This window comes from Chenopodium album, chromosome 10, assembly GCF_948465745.1.
Source record: "Chenopodium album chromosome 10, dcCheAlbu1.1, whole genome shotgun sequence".
NCBI lineage: Eukaryota > Viridiplantae > Streptophyta > Magnoliopsida > Caryophyllales > Amaranthaceae > Chenopodium > Chenopodium album.
Window position 1 is genome coordinate 7924503 of NC_137843.1, and position 18513 is coordinate 7943015.

The 18513-nt window shown below is 36.6% G+C and overlaps 2 protein-coding genes across 2 annotated transcripts; one reads left to right on the forward strand and one right to left on the reverse strand.

Moving 5' to 3' along the window:
- Window positions 1-4326: 4326 nt before the first annotated feature.
- LOC145563377 (cell cycle checkpoint protein RAD17-like) lies at window positions 4327-11847 on the reverse strand. Its single transcript, XM_081623821.1, has 12 exons — window positions 11427-11847; window positions 11242-11299; window positions 10959-11044; window positions 10812-10859; window positions 10235-10291; window positions 8782-8884; window positions 8099-8406; window positions 7635-7986; window positions 6621-6746; window positions 5751-5949; window positions 5593-5653; window positions 4327-5007 (listed from the first exon to the last, which is right to left on the reverse strand). Exons 1-12 carry the CDS (start codon window positions 11652-11654, stop codon window positions 4762-4764), a joined length of 1872 nt encoding a protein of 623 aa, XP_081479947.1. The 5' UTR covers window positions 11655-11847; the 3' UTR covers window positions 4327-4761.
- Window positions 11848-12871: 1024 nt separating this feature from the next.
- LOC145562137 (3-dehydroquinate synthase, chloroplastic-like) lies at window positions 12872-17568 on the forward strand. The gene is made up of 8 exons (XM_081622326.1): window positions 12872-13338; window positions 14260-14410; window positions 14490-14657; window positions 14740-14966; window positions 15976-16099; window positions 16653-16715; window positions 16791-16934; window positions 17173-17568. The coding sequence occupies exons 1-8, from the start codon at window positions 12992-12994 to the stop codon at window positions 17302-17304; spliced, it is 1356 nt and encodes a 451-aa protein (XP_081478452.1). The 5' UTR covers window positions 12872-12991; the 3' UTR covers window positions 17305-17568.
- The last annotated feature ends 945 nt before the right edge of the window (window positions 17569-18513 follow it).

Below are 18513 nucleotides of genomic sequence, written 5' to 3' on the forward strand. Positions count from 1 at the left end.
GGTCAGGTTCTCGGGTCGGGTCAGTTTTTGACAGCTCTAGCAATAATCCACACTTTTTTGAGGAAATTTTAAGGTTTTGGGGCCCGGTGCAAATTAAAAAGTGTTGAGACCCTAGGGGATATATCTCGAGGTCATATAATGCCGTTTGAAATCATATATGATCATTGTATGTTGTCATAAACGTACGTGGTAACCTTGAGTTTACGAAATCTATGCAAGTTGTGAACGGGTAAAATGACCGTTTAAGGGCATATTAGATGGTTCCACCGACCCAATTGGACACCCGAAGGGTATTAGGGACCATGGTAAACATCTCAGCAATTTTTATTTTCGGGCGAAATAAGGTCAAAAATTACAAAATTGAAGGCTACAAGCCAAGCTTTTTGAGCAAATTTTGAAGTTTAGGGGCCCAGTAGCGAAACGCCTTGAGACCCTAAGGGATACATCTCGGGGTCATATAATGCCGTTTGAAACCATATATGATCATTATATGTTGTCATAAACATACGTGGTAGGCTTGAGTTTACGAAATCATTGGAAATTGTGAACGGGTAAAATGACCGTTTAAGGGCATATTGGACGGTTGCACCGACCCAATTTGACTCCCGGATGATATTAGGGACCATGGTAAACATCTCGGAAATTTTTATTTCCGGGCGAAAAAAGGTCAAAAAATTACAAAATCGAAAGCTATAATTCACGCTTTTTGAGGAAATTTTGAGGTTTCAGGGCCTGGTGGCGAAAAGTGTTGAGACCTTAGGGGATATATCTCAGTGTCATAATATGCCGTTTGAAACTATATGGGAACATTATATGTTATCATAAACGTCCGTGGTAGGCTTGAGTTTACGAAATCACTACAAGTTGTGAACGGATAAAATGACCGTTTAAGGGCATATTGGATGGTTCCACCGACCTAATTGGACTCTCGGAGGGTATTAAGGACAATGGTACACATCTCGGCAATTTTTATTTCCGGGCGAAAAAAGGTCAAAAAATTACAAAATTAAAGGCTATAATCCACGCTTTGTGATGAAATTTTGAGGCTTCGGGGTCCGGTGGCGAAAAACCTTGAGACCCCTAAAGGTGCATCTCGGGGTCAACTAATGTCGTTTGAAACCATATATGATCATCATATGTTGTCATAAACGTCCGTGGTAGGTTTGAGTTTACGAAATCACTGCAAGTTGTGAACGGGTAAAATGACCGTTTAAGGGCATATTGGACGGTTCCACTGACCCAATTGGACTCCTGAAGGGTATTAGATACCATAATAAACATCTCGGCAATTTTTTTTCTCTAGGAAAAATGGTCAAAAAATTACAAAATTGAAGGCCATAATAATCCACGTTTTTTGAGGAAATTTTGAGGTTTCGAGGCCCGGTGGTGAAAAGTAATGAGACCTTAGGGTATATATCTTGGGGTCAAATAATGCCGTTTGATACCATATATGATCATTATATGTTGTCATAAACGTACGTGGTAGGCTTGAGTTTACGAAATCACTGCAAGTTGTGAACGGGTAAAATGACCGTTTAAGGGCATATTGGACGGTTCCACCAACCCAATTTGACTCTCGGAAGATATAAGGGACCATGGTAAACCTCTCCACAATTTTTAATTTCTGGGCAAATAAAGGTAAAAAAATTACAAAATTGAAGGCTATGATCCACACTTTATGAGGAAAATTTGATGTTTCAGGGCCCGGTGGCGAAAATCCTTGACACCCTAAGGGATACATCTCGGCAAATATTATTTTAGGGCGAAAAAAAGGTAAAAAAAAATTACAAAATTGAAGGCTATAATCCACGCTTTTTGAGGAAATTTGAGGTTTCGGGCCCGGTGGCGAAAAGCCTTGAGACCCTATGGGATACATCTTTGGGTCATATAATTCTGTTTGAAACCACATATGATCATTATATGTTGTCATAAGTGTCCGTGGTAGGCTTGATTTTACGAAATCACTTCAAGTTGTGAACGGGTAAAATGACCGTTTAAGCGTGTATTGGATGGTTCCACCGACCCAATTGGACTTTTTGAGGGTATTAGGGACCATAGTTAACATCTCGGCAATTTTTATTTACGGGCGAAAAAATGTAAAAAAATTACAAAATTAAAGGCTATAATTTATGCTTTTTTAGGAAATTTTGAGGTTTATGGGCCTGTGGCGAAAAGCCTTGAGACCTTAAGGGATACATCTCGGGGTTATATAATGTCGTTTGAAACCATATATGATCATTATATGTTGTCATAAACGTCCGTGGTAGGCTTGAGTTTACGAAATCACTACAAGTTGTGAACGGGTAAAATGACCGTTTAAGGGCATATTGGGTGGTTCCACCGACCCAATTTGACTCCCGGAGTATGTTAGGGACCATGGTAAACATCTCGACAATTTTTATTTAAGGGCAAAAAAAGGTTAAAGTTACAAAATTGAAGGCTATAATCCACGTTTTTTGTGGTATTTTGAGGTTTCGGGGCCTGGTGGCGAAAAGCGTTGAGACCCTAAGGGATACACCTCGGGGTTATATAATTCCGTTTGAAACCACATATGATCATTATATGTTGTCATAAACATCTGTGGTAGGCTTGAGTTTACGAATTCACTTTCAGTTGTGAACAGGTAAAATGGCCGTTTAAGGGCGTATTGGATGGTTCCACCGACCTAATTGGACTCTTGGAGGGTATTAGGGACCATGGTTAACATCTCGGCAATTTGTATTTACGGGCAAAAAAAAGTAAAAAAAAAAAAAAAAAAAAAAATACAAAATTAAAGACTATAATCCACGATTTTTAAGGAAATTTTGAGGTTTAGGGCCTGTGGCGAAAAGTGTCAAAATTGAAGGCTATAATCCACCCCATTGTTCGATTACAGGCTGAGTTCAGATCATTGTCGGTTAAGGTCTGGTCCTTGGGTCGGGTCAGTTTTTTTACAGCTTTAGGGTCTCAATACTTTTCACTACCGGGCCCTGAAACCTCAAAAATTCCTCAAAAATATGTTGATTATATAGCCTTTAATTTTGTAATTTTTTGACCTTTTTTCGCCCGGAAATAAAAATTGCCGAGATGTTTACCATGGTCCCTAATACCCTTCGAGAGTTTAATTGGGTGGGTGGAACCATCCAATATGCCTTTAAATGGTCATTTTACCCGTTTTTGTACGTGCCTCTTGTATTGGTTATAAGCACTCACGAGGCCTTTACGTTGCTGGATAATGGTCATATATGGGTCCACACAATCTTATATGATCCCGGGATTCATCCCCTAGTGTTCCGTGAAATTCCAACACCAGCTCCCGACACCTTCTAAATCGCTCCGATTTCGTGTATTATAGTAGAGTTGTCGATTCGGGTATTCAAGTCGGATTTGGGTTGGGTCAAATCATGTCTCGGGTTAAATTAGGATCTGGTTATGTCGGGTCAATCTAGCCTCATATTAGGTTCAAGTTCGGGTCGGGTCAATTTTAGTTGAGTTTATTCTGGGTCGTTCACCTTTACGGATATATGTCGGGTTCAATTCGAGCCAAATTCAGATCAGATTCAATTTCAGTCGGGTTGTGTGTGAGTCAAGTTTGAGTTGGTTAATAGATGGTACATTCGGGTTCGAGTTAGTGTTGAGTTGGGTTTTGGTTCAAGTTCAATTCTAATAAATATCGATGTGCTCAAGTTGAACCTATATAATTACGCCTTCCATAATTTGATCAGCTTTATCAAGATTTTATTAAACCTATATATGAGTAATAGAGAACAAAAGGTATACAAGCTAAACGGATTGTGGGTTTACAGATTTGTACTAGTATATAAGTTGAACAAGAGGCATATAAATTTTATTAAACCTTCTATGACTCGGGTACAGGTTCTAATTGGGTCGGGTACTAGTTCGGGTACAGATTGTTGTTGGGTCGGATTAAATTGATTGACGGTTAATTTCAGGTCGGGAGCAGGTTTGGGTTCAGGTCAAAAAGTATTGGATCAAATTGGTTGTCGGTTAACATATGGTCAGGTTCAGGTCGGATTAGGTCACTAGTTTCACCCCATTGTCAGGGTGCAGGTGGGGTTCAGATCATTGCCAATTCAGGTCGAGTTCTCGGGTCGGATCAGTTTTTGATAGCTCTACTTGTTGGTTATAAAGGTTGGTTATAACTTTATACGAGTAGTAAATCTGGTGTGTTACCAATCTTACAATGAAACTTTAACAAAGAACCAAGATGTTGACACAACTTTTCTGAAAATGAGGGAACTTATAGTTAACTTTGCAGCAGAACAGTATTATAATTACATGCTGCATAATTTCCAAAACATGGCTTCATCAAACACATCAATCGCATCCAATTCTGATTAGCATCACATCAATTTTCATGCAAGCTTGTCATCTGCATAAGTTATGGGTCACAGATGTATACAAGAGTCATCAAAACGTGACTCCCCCATCAGATCAACCTAATATTTTCATTTTATATACAACTTATAATACAATACTCTATTTTCTCAGTCCCTCTAGGGTGCTGGCCGATCTTTTAACCAGATCCCCCAAAAACCATACGTGCGGGACTTACTAATGACCTGCTTCCTCAAGACCAAAACATAAGTAGCAATGCTTTCGGGTTTTCCCTCATAGAGAGCAATGCTTCCCTTGAAGCTTTGCGATGAGATTCTTCCTCCAGATATGATCGCTTCAAAATTGATTGTGATATGAGCTGAAAAAAGAAACAGCCAATAATGGCAGATTCTGACTACCTCAGGTACAACCATGAAATAATAATTACCATTCTTCAATGTCATCATCAGTTAAGTCACTAGCTTGATTTTGGGGATTCATCTGATCAAGTTCATCAACTTCAAGTGAATAATCTTGTACTAAGCTTTTGTTAGCATTAGCACAGTTTAAAGGCGAAGATGCTCTATAACCAAGCCATTTAAGTGCCGGCCTATAATCAGTGCAGATAACAGAAACATTGGACAAGCCTATACTATAACAATGGTCAAGCCTTTGCCTCTCCATCTCATGCTGCCGACAAAATTGAGAATTGATTAATACAGTTACAGCAATAAGTTCCTTTTTTTTTTTGGACAAGAATAAGCTCTATTTAGGACATAAGAAAACAGATAAGGCTCCAAAAAGAAGCCGCTATGGCCCTACAGATTCTAAATTGTAATATCAATATATCATGAACGAGAAAGATGAAAAGATTTTCCAAGAATTTTATCAAGTACCATTAAAAAAAAAGAATCCAAAAGATTTTCCAAGAATTTTATCAAGTACCATTAATCTGCCACTTTCTTGCATAAAAGCCTCACTCTTCTACTACAAAATGGCAAGATAAAAAGGTGCTAAAAAGCCATAGAAAAAGTAAAATGATTATTTTTTACCACCAGATTCCAACAGAAAGAATAATATTCCCATCATAATCCACAAGCTTATATGAAGAAAAATGAATCAACCGCTTTTGGTTCCATGGCTACTAATCATACCAAGTAAGGAGTATATGACAGACCAAAAAGCTTTTTTTTTATATATATATATAAAAAAAAAGAGGGGGGGGGGGGTGTCTTCCAAATATACCACAACAGTACAATGATAAACAGAACTCACCATATTGCGCCTTGTTGATTTCTCTGCCTGCCAAAGATTAGGGCGACGTATAGAGTGCCACCTATCAAACACAAAGGTAATTGGCAAATAACTCAGTAGATGTATGAATGGCAACCTGCACGAAATGTAATAAGAAATACATAACACGATTGTCACACCTGGAAGGGGAAGGATGAGCATTTCCAAAGAGCACCCCACGGACAGCTACTGAGGCAGCAGCTGATTGAATAACATTTTCTGCTTCATAATTTCTGGCCAAAGTTCGATGAACTGAGGAAAGAAGGCAGTCAGCATCACTCAAATATGATGCCACAGTCCATGCATCTTCAATTGCTTCCTGACTGAGAAAATCTAAAACTGCGAGAAAAGGTGCAAGAAACGAGAACTTACTGTCAGAAAATGTATTTGGGTGCCATCCATTTTAGGATTAGCTAATAATTAACCTTGACTGCTCAAAGTTTTCAAGGCATTGACATTCGAACATACATTTATTCCATGCAGATAGGCATAATTCACAATGACGGTTCTCAATACAATCTTCAACAGACCTAATGCATTTAAAATCCACTTGTGTGCAGAAATTTCTCCTGGAAGCAGAAAACAACTGTTCCAGCAGCAGTTAATCATGTAAGTTATTTAAGAGTGCGTGTGTGGGACTTCTAAGCTTCCTGGGATGCTATTCCACTTCCTAAGAACTGAGCTGAAGCTAGGAAAACGATTCTCACACAATTTAGTATTTCTGAGTGTGTGGGACTCCTGAGCTTCCTGGGATGCTATTCCACTTCCTGAGAACTGAGCTGAAGCTAGGAAAACGATTCTCACACAATTTAGTATTTCAGTTTACACTTTTTTTCCAGGAGTTACAGGAGTTTACTCAGTATTTAAGATGAAGAAGAAGAATCTTGTGCTCTCCACTTTGGCCTGAAGAGTTATGCTGTGCTCTCTACTTTGGCACGGACATAAAATATTTCACAAGTCCTAGAATAACCACAAAATACAAAGCACTGGTTAAAATTCAAAAAACGCACCATTTTCATGCAGAAATTCAGCTACTGGCCTTGCTTGCCCATATGCTTGACAAAGAACCTTTTCCGGAGCATCCATCTTCAAAGGTAATCTTGTAAATTCTTCTTTCAGATGAAATCCATCTTCACCTACAAAGCAAGTAACAGTTATTGCAAGCATGGAATATATATATATATATATATATATATATATATATATATATATATATATATATATAATAAAAATAAATAAATAAATAAATAAATAAAATAAAATAAAAAACCCTCAAAACTAAGAGTTGTACTGTTGAAGATATATATCTTCAACAGTCTTAGTTTTGAGGTTTTCTTTTTTTTTTTTTTTTTTTTTTTAGTTGGGGTGGAGTATTGAATGCAAGACAATTAAAATTTGAATGCAAAGTGATCTTTATATAGAGCAATTATACTCCAAGTATCCTAGAAAGCATTACACCAAGCCTGTAAAGAAGCTCCAGCCTTTGGTAAGGAAGACCAAGTTAACTTTCTGTTAATAACCAAATGTTTGTTTGTAATTAAACCCCCATCCAATATGCACAATTCCAAACTCACAATGAATACATTAACACAAGCAGTTCACGTCCTTTCAACATAGTCCGTTGTACTTTGTAAAAAAGAACTGTAATTTACAGCAGTAAGTGGCATTATGATTTGAAAAGATGAAATAGAATAATTACACACACTAAAAGGCTGTAGGCAGATTATCATCTTGAACTTGAAGGGTTGAAGTCCATAGAATATAGTTATGAAGATCTCTCAAGATGTATCCCAGTAAGCTCTTAAACGTCCTTTGCACAGCACAACCATCCACCAGCAACCCAATCCAACCAAAATAAATAAATAAATAAAACCCATGATAAAAACAGTTAAGGAGAGGTCTTGGGCAGGAGCAAATTTCAATCATCTATTTGTGTAGTTGCTACTATCTGCACTTAGTTGCACAATCATTTTTTCAGCAGCAACAGGCAAGCAAACACAACTTAAGCTGTAATAAATGCTTACAATGTGACATGGTACATTCAGCGTCTCTTTTGTTGTGTAAAAACTTCCCAAGGCCGTGAAATAAAGATAGTGTTTGATCCCTGCCAGATGCCAGAGATGATACAACATCCTTTTCACCATGATCATGAGCTTTAACTTCTGAATCAGAGGTGTATTTCTCAGACATCACAAGATTCTTATTCTCTTGTCTCAGACCAGCATACTGCAAAGTAGTGATAGCATGTCTGATATCACCTCCACTTGCATTGGCTATCAAATCTAACTGCTCACGGCTTATGTTGCAATTTTCTAGTTTACATATTCTGGAAAGCACCTTCTTAATTGAATTTACTGTTATTGGATTGAAAGCCACCTGAAAATTTTAGCAGAAATAATACATAAAAATTCAAACATTGCCTGAATTATTACCCACCCCCCTAACTCTATCCCCCAGGAAAAGATAGATACAGTTCAGAAACGGAAACCTTGCAGGCGCCAGCACCCTCTAGAGATGAAGAAAGTTCTTCCCAAAAGCGCATGCCAGCATCAGCAGAGTCAGCTACACTATAATCAGTAATCAAAATCACTGTCGGTACTTGTACTGAATTAACAAGAAGTTGCAAGCAGCTGAGAAGTCTTTCTTGAGCAATTCTTCCATTTGCTATGGGAAGATCTTCAATCAAGAGTACCATGGGCTGCTTTGACCTATTAAGGGATGATGAAAGCATCCCATATTTCCTAGCTCGCTCCACAAAATTCTCAAACTCATCCAACTTAGATATGTAACGTACCCCTAGAAGTAGACAAGTAACTTGTTATATGCTTAACCAAATGCAATAATTGCAAGTACATGAATATCAAGGTCCACCTTTTAAGCTTAAGAAACAAATTCCCTACTTAGTCCAATAGCAGAAGAAGAGAGGGGGGGGGGGGGGGGGGAAGCAATTGCTTTGAACAACTAAAATTTTCCTCAGCATTTAAGAAATAATAAAACACATTTCAAAACAGCATACTCAGCTACTACATTTAATCAATTATTACCACAATTTACTCTGTTAAACCTTACATTAAAGTCAACTTGTTCTTACACCTCATGCTACATCAAGAAATTGTTGAAGCAGATAAAAATACTGTAGAAAAAAACTATGGACATAATAGTAAAGGTTACCTGCATTCGAGTTATGAACATGCTCCTGCCAAATTGTAGGAGTAGGTGTATTCCATTCACAAACTTCAGCTCCATATTGAGATGCAACAACACGGACCGTTGCCTAGTCACGAAATTACTAATCAGCACACGATTAAGGATAACTACACATCCAAAGCCACAAGCAGATGGAGGAGGTCAAACAGTTCGATTAAACTGCAAGGCTACATCTAGGCCAAAAAAAAAAAATGAGCAAGGCTATTCACAGGAAATATAAATGAAATTTTACAAGGAGTCATCACTGACAAATAGTGGATGTAAATTGAGCACAATTTTGCTCAAACGCAAACATGGATATCCTATTACATTAAAATGTGCAGGCATTCAGCTACATTGATGATTGATAAGAATAACATGTTCCAAAACTACACAAGGTCTAGAGAAAACTGTCCAGCTTCAAATACACTAAGGGCATGGAATTACAACAAATGAAGTAGTTATTGTATAAGACAGAGGAGGGAGGGGGAGGGAATGAGGGAGTTATCACCCTCATATGGGGTTATCCACTACCACACTGAGGTGAGGTATTACATCTAAAACAATGGTATTTGGTCCCCTTCCCTCCCCCTTGTCCATTAATTACTACATAATCCCTTAAAGCACCACCTGAACTCATCACCATTCTTTCTTTTTTTTCATTCAACCCTCATACAGATTACGCCTAATCCAAGTGTGCCCTCAACAATAACATGTATTAAACGGATCTTAGAATATGCCACAACCACCAAGTTGTCGAAGTATCTTCTTTTAACAAGCACTCCATATGCCACAACCCAACTTTGATAGTACAAACCACTAAAGACCCCACAATATGCGGTAATTACCAAGTCACTATTCAGTTCACCTTTACAAAAATTTCTGCATAAATAAGTTATAATCAGCAAAAATAATCCTAATAAGTAAAGATTGGTTAAATCGGCAAAAATCAGTAACCTCAGTGCAATAATGACCATTGTGAATCAATATACCGTTTTAGAAATTAGTATATTCAGTTTTAATTAGTAATTATAACTTCAGTTCAGTAGAGATCAGCTAAACTGAATAAAACCTAAGAAAATAAAATGGAAACACATATCCAATTCCTACCAGCTGCAAACAACGACAGATGTCACTGATGATCATGCATACCAGCAACATATAAAGACAAGAATGCCACTGATGATCACACAAATGAAGGAAACACATTGCCAAGAGTACTGGTCAGACGGGCAAAGGCAAGATATGGAAATCAAACTCAAACTATCAATAGACAGTCACAATTAATATGAGTGATAGCATTTCATACATAAGATTAATGGAATGTCATGGGGCTACTCTTAGCCTTTACTTCACATCTATACAGCTGTTTAGGACTTCATGCACCACAACAAATACTAATGAGGAAGAGATCAAGACAGGAGGTAGAGCAACATACAGATTTTCCAGTCCCCGCTTGGCCTGTGATGAGGAGAGCATAATTTTGGGATCCTTGCTGCAATGCAGATTAACAAAACATAATTATCAACTCACTGCTTCAACTAAAGTAACTAAACACAAACAATGCAACCAATGGCAGGGCACGTTAGACATAATGAATTATTTACTGTCACTGGTAGCACAGTTTTTACATTGCCGAATCATCCCCATTGGCCATGGCCATGGCCATGAGGTTGCTAACAGTTCAAAAACTCGAAGTCAAAATTAATCTTATCACACGTGATATCATCCAGGTTAGTGGACACATTTTTGCCTTGATAAGCATAGCAAGAAATCTATAGGACACTAGTTGGGAGCTTAAGGCTTGTATATGATTATTGAATCAAAGGAAATCATCGCTAGTAGAAAGCAAAATGGAGGATCTAATTGATTAAGATAAGTCAATTTCTTCTATGGCTTAGAAGCAACAAGCAATAACACCGAATACATGTATAAAAAAAGAGATCCAAAATCTTAGCATGTAACAGAAGAGCAAGACATTACATCATATCAGTATTCTCCAAGCACTAAATTACCTTTGGAATCATCAATTTTTCCTCAAACCACATTCTGACTTCTTCCACCTACAAATTAACAAATTGTGGGCATAACCAATCAGCATCAATGAATACACAACAAACAACAGTATCACATTCAATCATTACATTAAAAACTTGGTTTACCTTCTTTTTATGAACAGCTAGCTCTTCCAAAGAACGCGGTCTATACTTATCAACCCAAGACTCCAACCCGTCGAGCCTCCTAGAATCTAATACAATTTCCAAACAAACACAAAATCTCTATACAAATAAGAAAATAGACGAATATCATCATAATTAACCAATTTCATTATCACCTTATGTTATTCCAGCTTGATCACAATATAAACAGTAGTCCAAATTATAACTTCTATCATTTTTTTTATGTTTTAAAACGGAACAAATAGATGTACAGTACATAGCATACCAGTAGATACCTTACACCCAGCAAAATCCTCGGCCAAATCTCCAGAAAAAAATTTGTACTGTATTTCAAAAAAAAAAAAAAAAAAAAAAAAAAAAAAAAAAAAAAAAAACACAAGTAACATCAACTCTCAATTAATAAGAAAACAAACACAACTAATTAACTAAATCAATCAAAAAGAAATTCACCTCATCAAAATTTGATAGCAATTCAACGGAAGAAGCAAGAGATTGAGAGAGTCGCGCCTTCTTCGCCGTCGTCGTTTTAACAGAAGAAGTTCTTCTAGACTTTGAATTCGATGCAGACTTTGAATTTCTAGGATTCGACTTGGAATTTGAAGTTGAGCATTTTCTACCAGGGGTGAATTCATCGTCGTCTGACGATAAAACAACAACAGTATTGCGTCTTTTTCCCATCGAAAGTGCAAACCCTAACGAATTGTTTGCGAAATTAGTTGATGAAGATTATTGAAACAATCAGAAACCCTAGTTTTCTGACAAGGAACATCATCAGAGTTGTGGAGGTATAGAATTAGTTTGAAATTAAGCGCGAATTTGTAGATTGAAGCACAAATGGTGAATGGCAATGGAGGAGAGAGAAAATGGAAGACGAAAATGGAGAAAATAGGGTAACTGAGTGCAGAGAGTGGGGAAAGTTTAGGTTCGAAAAAGCGCGGGTGTCATTTTGTATTTCCCAATTTCCATCCGTGGCGTACCTTAGAAGAAGGGTTTTTTTTTTTTTTTTTTTTTTTAAATCAGCCCCGTCCGGTTCACTGGAGTTTAGCTCCGACTACATCTAACAAGAGTTATCTGTGTTTGGTGGGCTCAAACTCGAAACCTCCCTTAAGCTACTTAAGTACTTAACCACTTGAGCCAACTCTTGTTGGTTTTAGAAGAAGCTATAACAGTGTTTTTTTTTTTTTTCCCATTTGTTTGTTGTGTGTTTTTTGTTCTTTGACAAGAATTTCATTAAAAGAATAACAGCTTATAACCTACAAAGGGTAAAAGAAACTAAGAAAATTACAACCAAACACATCAAACCAAACATACAAACCAAAAAGGGAAACCTTATGAAACATAGCATAAAACCATTGATGACCCCCGAAGCATAATCACATCTAATGATCACTATTTGTTTATCCCCATTAACTTTGAAGCCGAAAAAAGCAAGAAACACTTATTGGATCAACCCTTATACATATTATATTTCGTATTATCTGAACTTATTAGCCTTTAGTCACTGCTTTATATTATCCAAACTCATTTTAATTAATAATTTTTAAAAAAAAAACTTATATGAATTTATTATTATAACATGTTTTGAGTGGGACTTTTGACACCATATGACCAATTGTCAAAGAAAAAGATAAACCTTCTAACACTGACTAAGGGCATGTTCTCTTCAACTTAAGTTTAGTTTAGTTCCTAATATCCTCCTCTCATAAAATATTCATTTTAATTTAGCTCTAATCAGTTCAATAAATCAGAAGAGGCCCTATAATTTGTTAATTTTTTTTTTTGGAAATTTAGTGAAAAAAAAAAAAAAAGTAATTTTTTTTGTTTTTTTAAAAAAAACAACTCCACCTACCAAACGTCTCGTTCCCACAGCCACCACAAATCCAAAAAAAGTGCGGGCTCTTTCCACCAACCCCCTCTCTTCAACTACTACATCTTCTTCCTCCCACCATTAGGAGAGAGAAACTTTCTTCACTCTCCCTCCGTTTTCTCTCTCTTTCTTCCAACCTCCCACTTTCATGGCGGCCTCAGCTCACCCTTCTTCTCTCTGCTTCTCCCTCAACCCCACCTCATCAAAAACCTCGATTTCAAAGTCAACCAACCTCTTTGTTGGGGTTGTTGGTGGGTCTTCCGTCAAATTGAATTCGGATAATTTGGGCTCTAATCGAATTGCAGTGAGTGTTGGACGGGTTATATCGGCGATTCATGCGAGTTCGACTCAGTTAACTCCTGCTGAGTCACCCAGTAGTAGTAAGATGACGAGCTCTTCTAGGGTTCCTAACATTGTCGATGTTAATTTGGGTGATCGGAGTTATCCTATTTATATCGGACCTGGTCTTCTTGATCAACCTGAACTTCTTCAAAGGTATTTTATCGCATTTTATGATTTGGAATTTTAATTTGAAGGAAATTGGCGAAAAGACTGATTTTTGTTTTGTTGAATAATGTTCATAATTTGAATCGCACTTTACAATTTGGAATTCTTATTTGTTGGAAATTAGCGACATTAAATTTTCTAAAGACAGATTTTACTTGCGCAAATATGTTGAATAAATGTTATTTTTTATGAATTATATGTTGCTGTTGTTATGAGCTACTCGCATGTATTTTTTGTTTGATGCTGGAAAATTTTCGCCATTTTTCTAAAATGATAATGGTAAGGATTGGATTTCGATGATACCGTGATTTAGAACAAATTAGTGAGGGAGGGTGAGAAAGACACATGCACACATTTGTTTACTGGCATTAGGATTACATTGTTTGTAGAATCATATTCATTTTGGGGCCTATAGAGTGATGAACTTCAACTTTGATGAATTGTTTGTTATTCATATCCTTCTAGGGTATAGAGCATAGTGGAGAATGTAAGAAAATTGAGAAAATAATGGAAAAAATATTCTAAGAAAAATAACATCATTTTGGGGCCAATTATTGTTAAGAAATATACATAGAGCATGAGCAACCAAAGATCTCTATTCTCTATCTCTATATGACAAATATGAGAAACAAATTCAAAATTATTATCAGGTTGATGGATGTTTAGCACTTCTCACAATATTTGGGAATTAACTCACGAAGTAGATTAGGGGGAGCAGTCACATTAATGCCCCAAAACTTGAAATATGTTCAATCATTGAGCTTAGAGATTGGAAAACCAAAAATTATACCCTTTCACGCCCTTCAATATAGCTATCAAATTGATAGTAAATTACTACGTAGTAAATTAATGCTTTGATTGAATGCTTTGAATTTGTTTCAACTGATCAATGTGTTATTATTTGGTTAGGCATGTGCACGGAAAGAGGGTTCTTGTGGTTACGAACACCACTGTTGCACCTTTGTATTTGGATAAAGTTATCAATGCTTTAACTAAAGATAACCCGAACGTATCAGTAGAAACTGTGATTTTACCGGATGGAGAGCAGTATAAGGACATGGTATGTGTCTTTGACTTCGACGTTTACTTAATAGTGATTGACTTGGTCTTTTAATACATGATTCTTTTTGGTATGATAGGATACTCTAATGAAAATCTTTGACAAAGCTATTGAGTCAAGGTTGGATAGACGGTCCACATTTGTGGCCCTTGGAGGTGGTGTGATTGGCGATATGTGTGGATTTGCTGCAGCTTCTTTCCTGCGTGGAGTTAACTTCATTCAAATTCCAACCACTGTTATGGCCCAGGTTTAATCCTGACCTATTTATTGTTTTACATTACTATGTAATGCTATGTGTATGTGTTTGTGCTGATGACATTCATGTTCAGGTGGATTCTTCAGTGGGTGGAAAGACTGGCATAAACCATCCGCTGGGAAAAAACTTGATTGGGGCTTTTTACCAACCTCAATGTGTACTTGTTGACACTGACACATTAGACACACTGCCTGACAGAGAATTGGCATCTGGGCTCGCTGAGGTAATAAAATATGGTCTTATTAGGGATGCTGAGTTCTATGAGTGGCAAGAGAAGAACATGGATGCATTGATGGCAAGGTATTTGAATCAATCATCAACTCCTAATTTTTTTCACCAGCACCCCTACCCCACCACCTGTTAATTTTACCTTCTAACAAATGGAACTGTTGGTTATGACTTCTTTGAAGGAGATCACATTAACTTAATAACTGCATTATATGGTATTTAAAGCCTTTAGCCAACACTGCAATTTGTCTATTTTTCCACCCTGAAATCAAAACTGTGTTGTACAGGTTATGTAACTCTATGGGATCTTTGGGCTTTGTAGTAGGCTAGAGAAAGACAATGTGCACTTTTAGCTGGTAACTTCAACATTCAGGAAGCCTTTTTGAGGGAATGTACCCAAACGAAATTAGTAATTACAAAATGAAAACAACTTGTAGCTTTCATTAGTAATGATGCATCATTGAGCTGGCTGAAGAATGGTTGTCTTACTAGTTGCTTATGCTTCATACTTTTCACATCATCTTATCTGAACATTTTAAAACTTGTCAGGCCTTATCCGCAAAATAGACTTGCTACCCAATGAAATTGATTTTCGCAAAATATATTGTTTCATGGTGAAAAATGAGACATTAGTCTGCTTAAAAATTATAACTTATAAAGCATCGAGAAAGCTAACAGTTTGCCCATCCCCTTTTGTCCAAGGTGTCCGAATGGTTGTATTCTAAGGATCATGGTTAGGCAAACTTTGGCTTTTCAGTCTTTTATTTTTATTCCTAGTTACTGAAGGATATATTTATTGGTTATTAGAATGCAAAAAGATAACCTATCGTGCTAAAGAACGCGTCAGGATTCCAAATACTATGCTATGTGACAATTTGGCTTGTTTGACATAGTTTGGATGTTGATGCCTTGGGTAGATAACTATACTACATTTTTTGAAGTTTTTTTTTTTTTAATGAATGATGATAGTAAGTGACAAGAGGCTTGTTTGACATTGTTTGGATGTTGATGTGGTTTTAGAGTTTGAGCTTATATCCATCATGGCTGACTAAAAGGTTATGTCAATTGGCTTGATTTGCAGGGATCATGTTGCCTTTGCATATGCAATAAAACGCTCCTGTGAAAACAAGGCCGAGGTTGTATCTTTGGATGAGAAGGAAGGTGGACTGAGAGCAACATTAAACTTAGGTCACACTTTTGGACATGTGAGTTCTATAATCCCGTGATATCTTTTTCAAATTCTTTCTTATTGAAATTTATTTTAGCCAAGCTGTTAACACCTTGGAGAAGAAAACTTTTGAGGCAGTGTCGGGCATCTGTGAAGTATCTTATATGTTCTACTTGTAAAACGTGCCTTAAATCCATTACAAGCAATTGCTGAACTGAACAACATGTAAATATGTAAGCAATTAGTATTGCATATCTAAGATACACCCTGTTGAGAATTTTGAAATTGAAATTTCAAGCCTGAGCTCTGAAGTCTGAAACCTGGGCTTAAATTGTAAACACTTGCAAGTACTTTATAGTTAGGCTAACTCAGATTTTCTTTCAATCAATATTTACTTCAACTGTACAAGTTAACTGAAGTTTGAGTTGTTTCAGTATTCATCGTCTAAATGAATCCTGTAAAGTTTGTAGACCCAGTAACCATATGATGTGGGACCACATGTTTTCACCTTGGAAAGAGTTTTGGTTTGTGATGTACATGTAAATTTCATTGGTGTTGATCAGTTTGGCTGTTTTGAATCCCTTTTGCAGGCAATAGAAACAGGATTTGGCTATGGCCACTGGCTTCATGGAGAAGCGGTTGCAGTTGGAATGGTATGTCTCTGTCAACCTATTCACTGGCTCTTACGTTTTCATCATCTTCTGCTGATTTGGATTTTTTATGTTCAGGTCATGGCTGTTGACATGTCACACCGTCTTGGTTGGATAGATGAATCACTAGTTGGGCGTGTTCATAACATCTTAAAAAAGGCTAAGCTACCTATTGCACCTCCTGAAAGCATGACTGTCGAAATGTTCAAGTCCATTATGTCGGTAAGCTTAGATGACACGTACTATTGTAGTACTTTTAAACATTTGAAAATTCATAATATGCCCATGCTTAAATTTATTTCACCTATTGTGAAGGACATATCATATAGTTAGAATTATGTCATATCTTTCATTATGGGAGATTTAGACTATTTGCCAGCTCCATTTCTTCCAGACAGAAGGATTACTAATTATATACCTATCATAAACTTATCTATGTCCATGTAAATCTAACTGGCAGGTCGATAAGAAGGTAGCTGATGGTGTGTTGAGGCTCATCCTTTTGAAAGGTCCCCTTGGAAACTGTGTATTTACCTCAGATTACGATAAAAAAGCACTGGACGAAACTCTGCGTGCCTTTTCCAAGTCCTGATTCGTGATATTAGTATATACCCACTATTCTTTTTGTAACCAGTGGATGGTCAAGCAACCATACCATAAAAAGTGTATCAACTCAACTATATGAATCATTTGTTGTTTTTATATCTGTAGAAACGGAAATAGCTTCTGTTGTGAGATGAAATACCCGATAGAGTGATGATAGATACACGATGTAGTATAACCCTAATAATTATCAAGTAGAAGTTCTCGAATTAGCATTTCTCTTTACGGGAAGCTTCTCTATCGAACTACCCTGAGTTTCAATAAATTTCACCATGTACCCTTACTACTCGATGTTTAGCTGTTTACTGTGTATACTAACCATTGTTCGATGCCTAACCTACACAGGACAGCTCAAACAAGGATCATTCATTTACGCAATTACACCAAAATGGGCACATCAAGTGGTAGCTGTATATTTATTCTCAAACACTTGTGCATGCATACAACTTGATCATTGATTACGACGTGCCCGTTCTTATTAACAGTATATACTATACAGTCCATTTTAATAAATTGACAAGAAACTTTGAATATTATTATAATCCGTATGAATTTGGAGCATTTGAGAGTGATATTAACCCGATTTCACGGATGAACTGTTTATGGTCCCCCCAACTCATTACTTATACCCTTCTTAATCTTCACTTATGGTTTCAAGCTACTTTCAGAGTCTTGAGGTCTAATTTCCAGTTTTCAAACTCTTGATTCCCGTGTTTTTAGTTGTTGTATTAAGGGTGGCAATGATTGCATGGGATGACGAAAAATCATTTGAGAATTGAGATTGAGTTGTTTTAAAAAACTTTGACGGTTCAAATTCATCTGGTAAGTAAATAAAATAAAGTTTGTGTTTCAAAATTTATTAGTAGTGTTTTGGATAAAATTTTACTTGCCATCAATGTACCTAGTAATTCAAACTTGATTAATGTCCTATCCGCCAAAATTATGCTTGACTACTTATAAATCATTTTAGAAGTCAATGCATTTAGTAACAACTAACAACCAAATACAAAAGTCAATGAAGTTACATGTGGTTATATCTTGTATCATCCAAGGTATGACACATAATTAAGTTTTGGGACATAAAATTCGAGCGACTCAATTAGAACAATTAATCAATTCTCGAAACTAGGTGACTTAAATTAAAATAAACATCAACGAAATTAAAGACTAGAATTTTACAAAAATCTACGAAAATTAA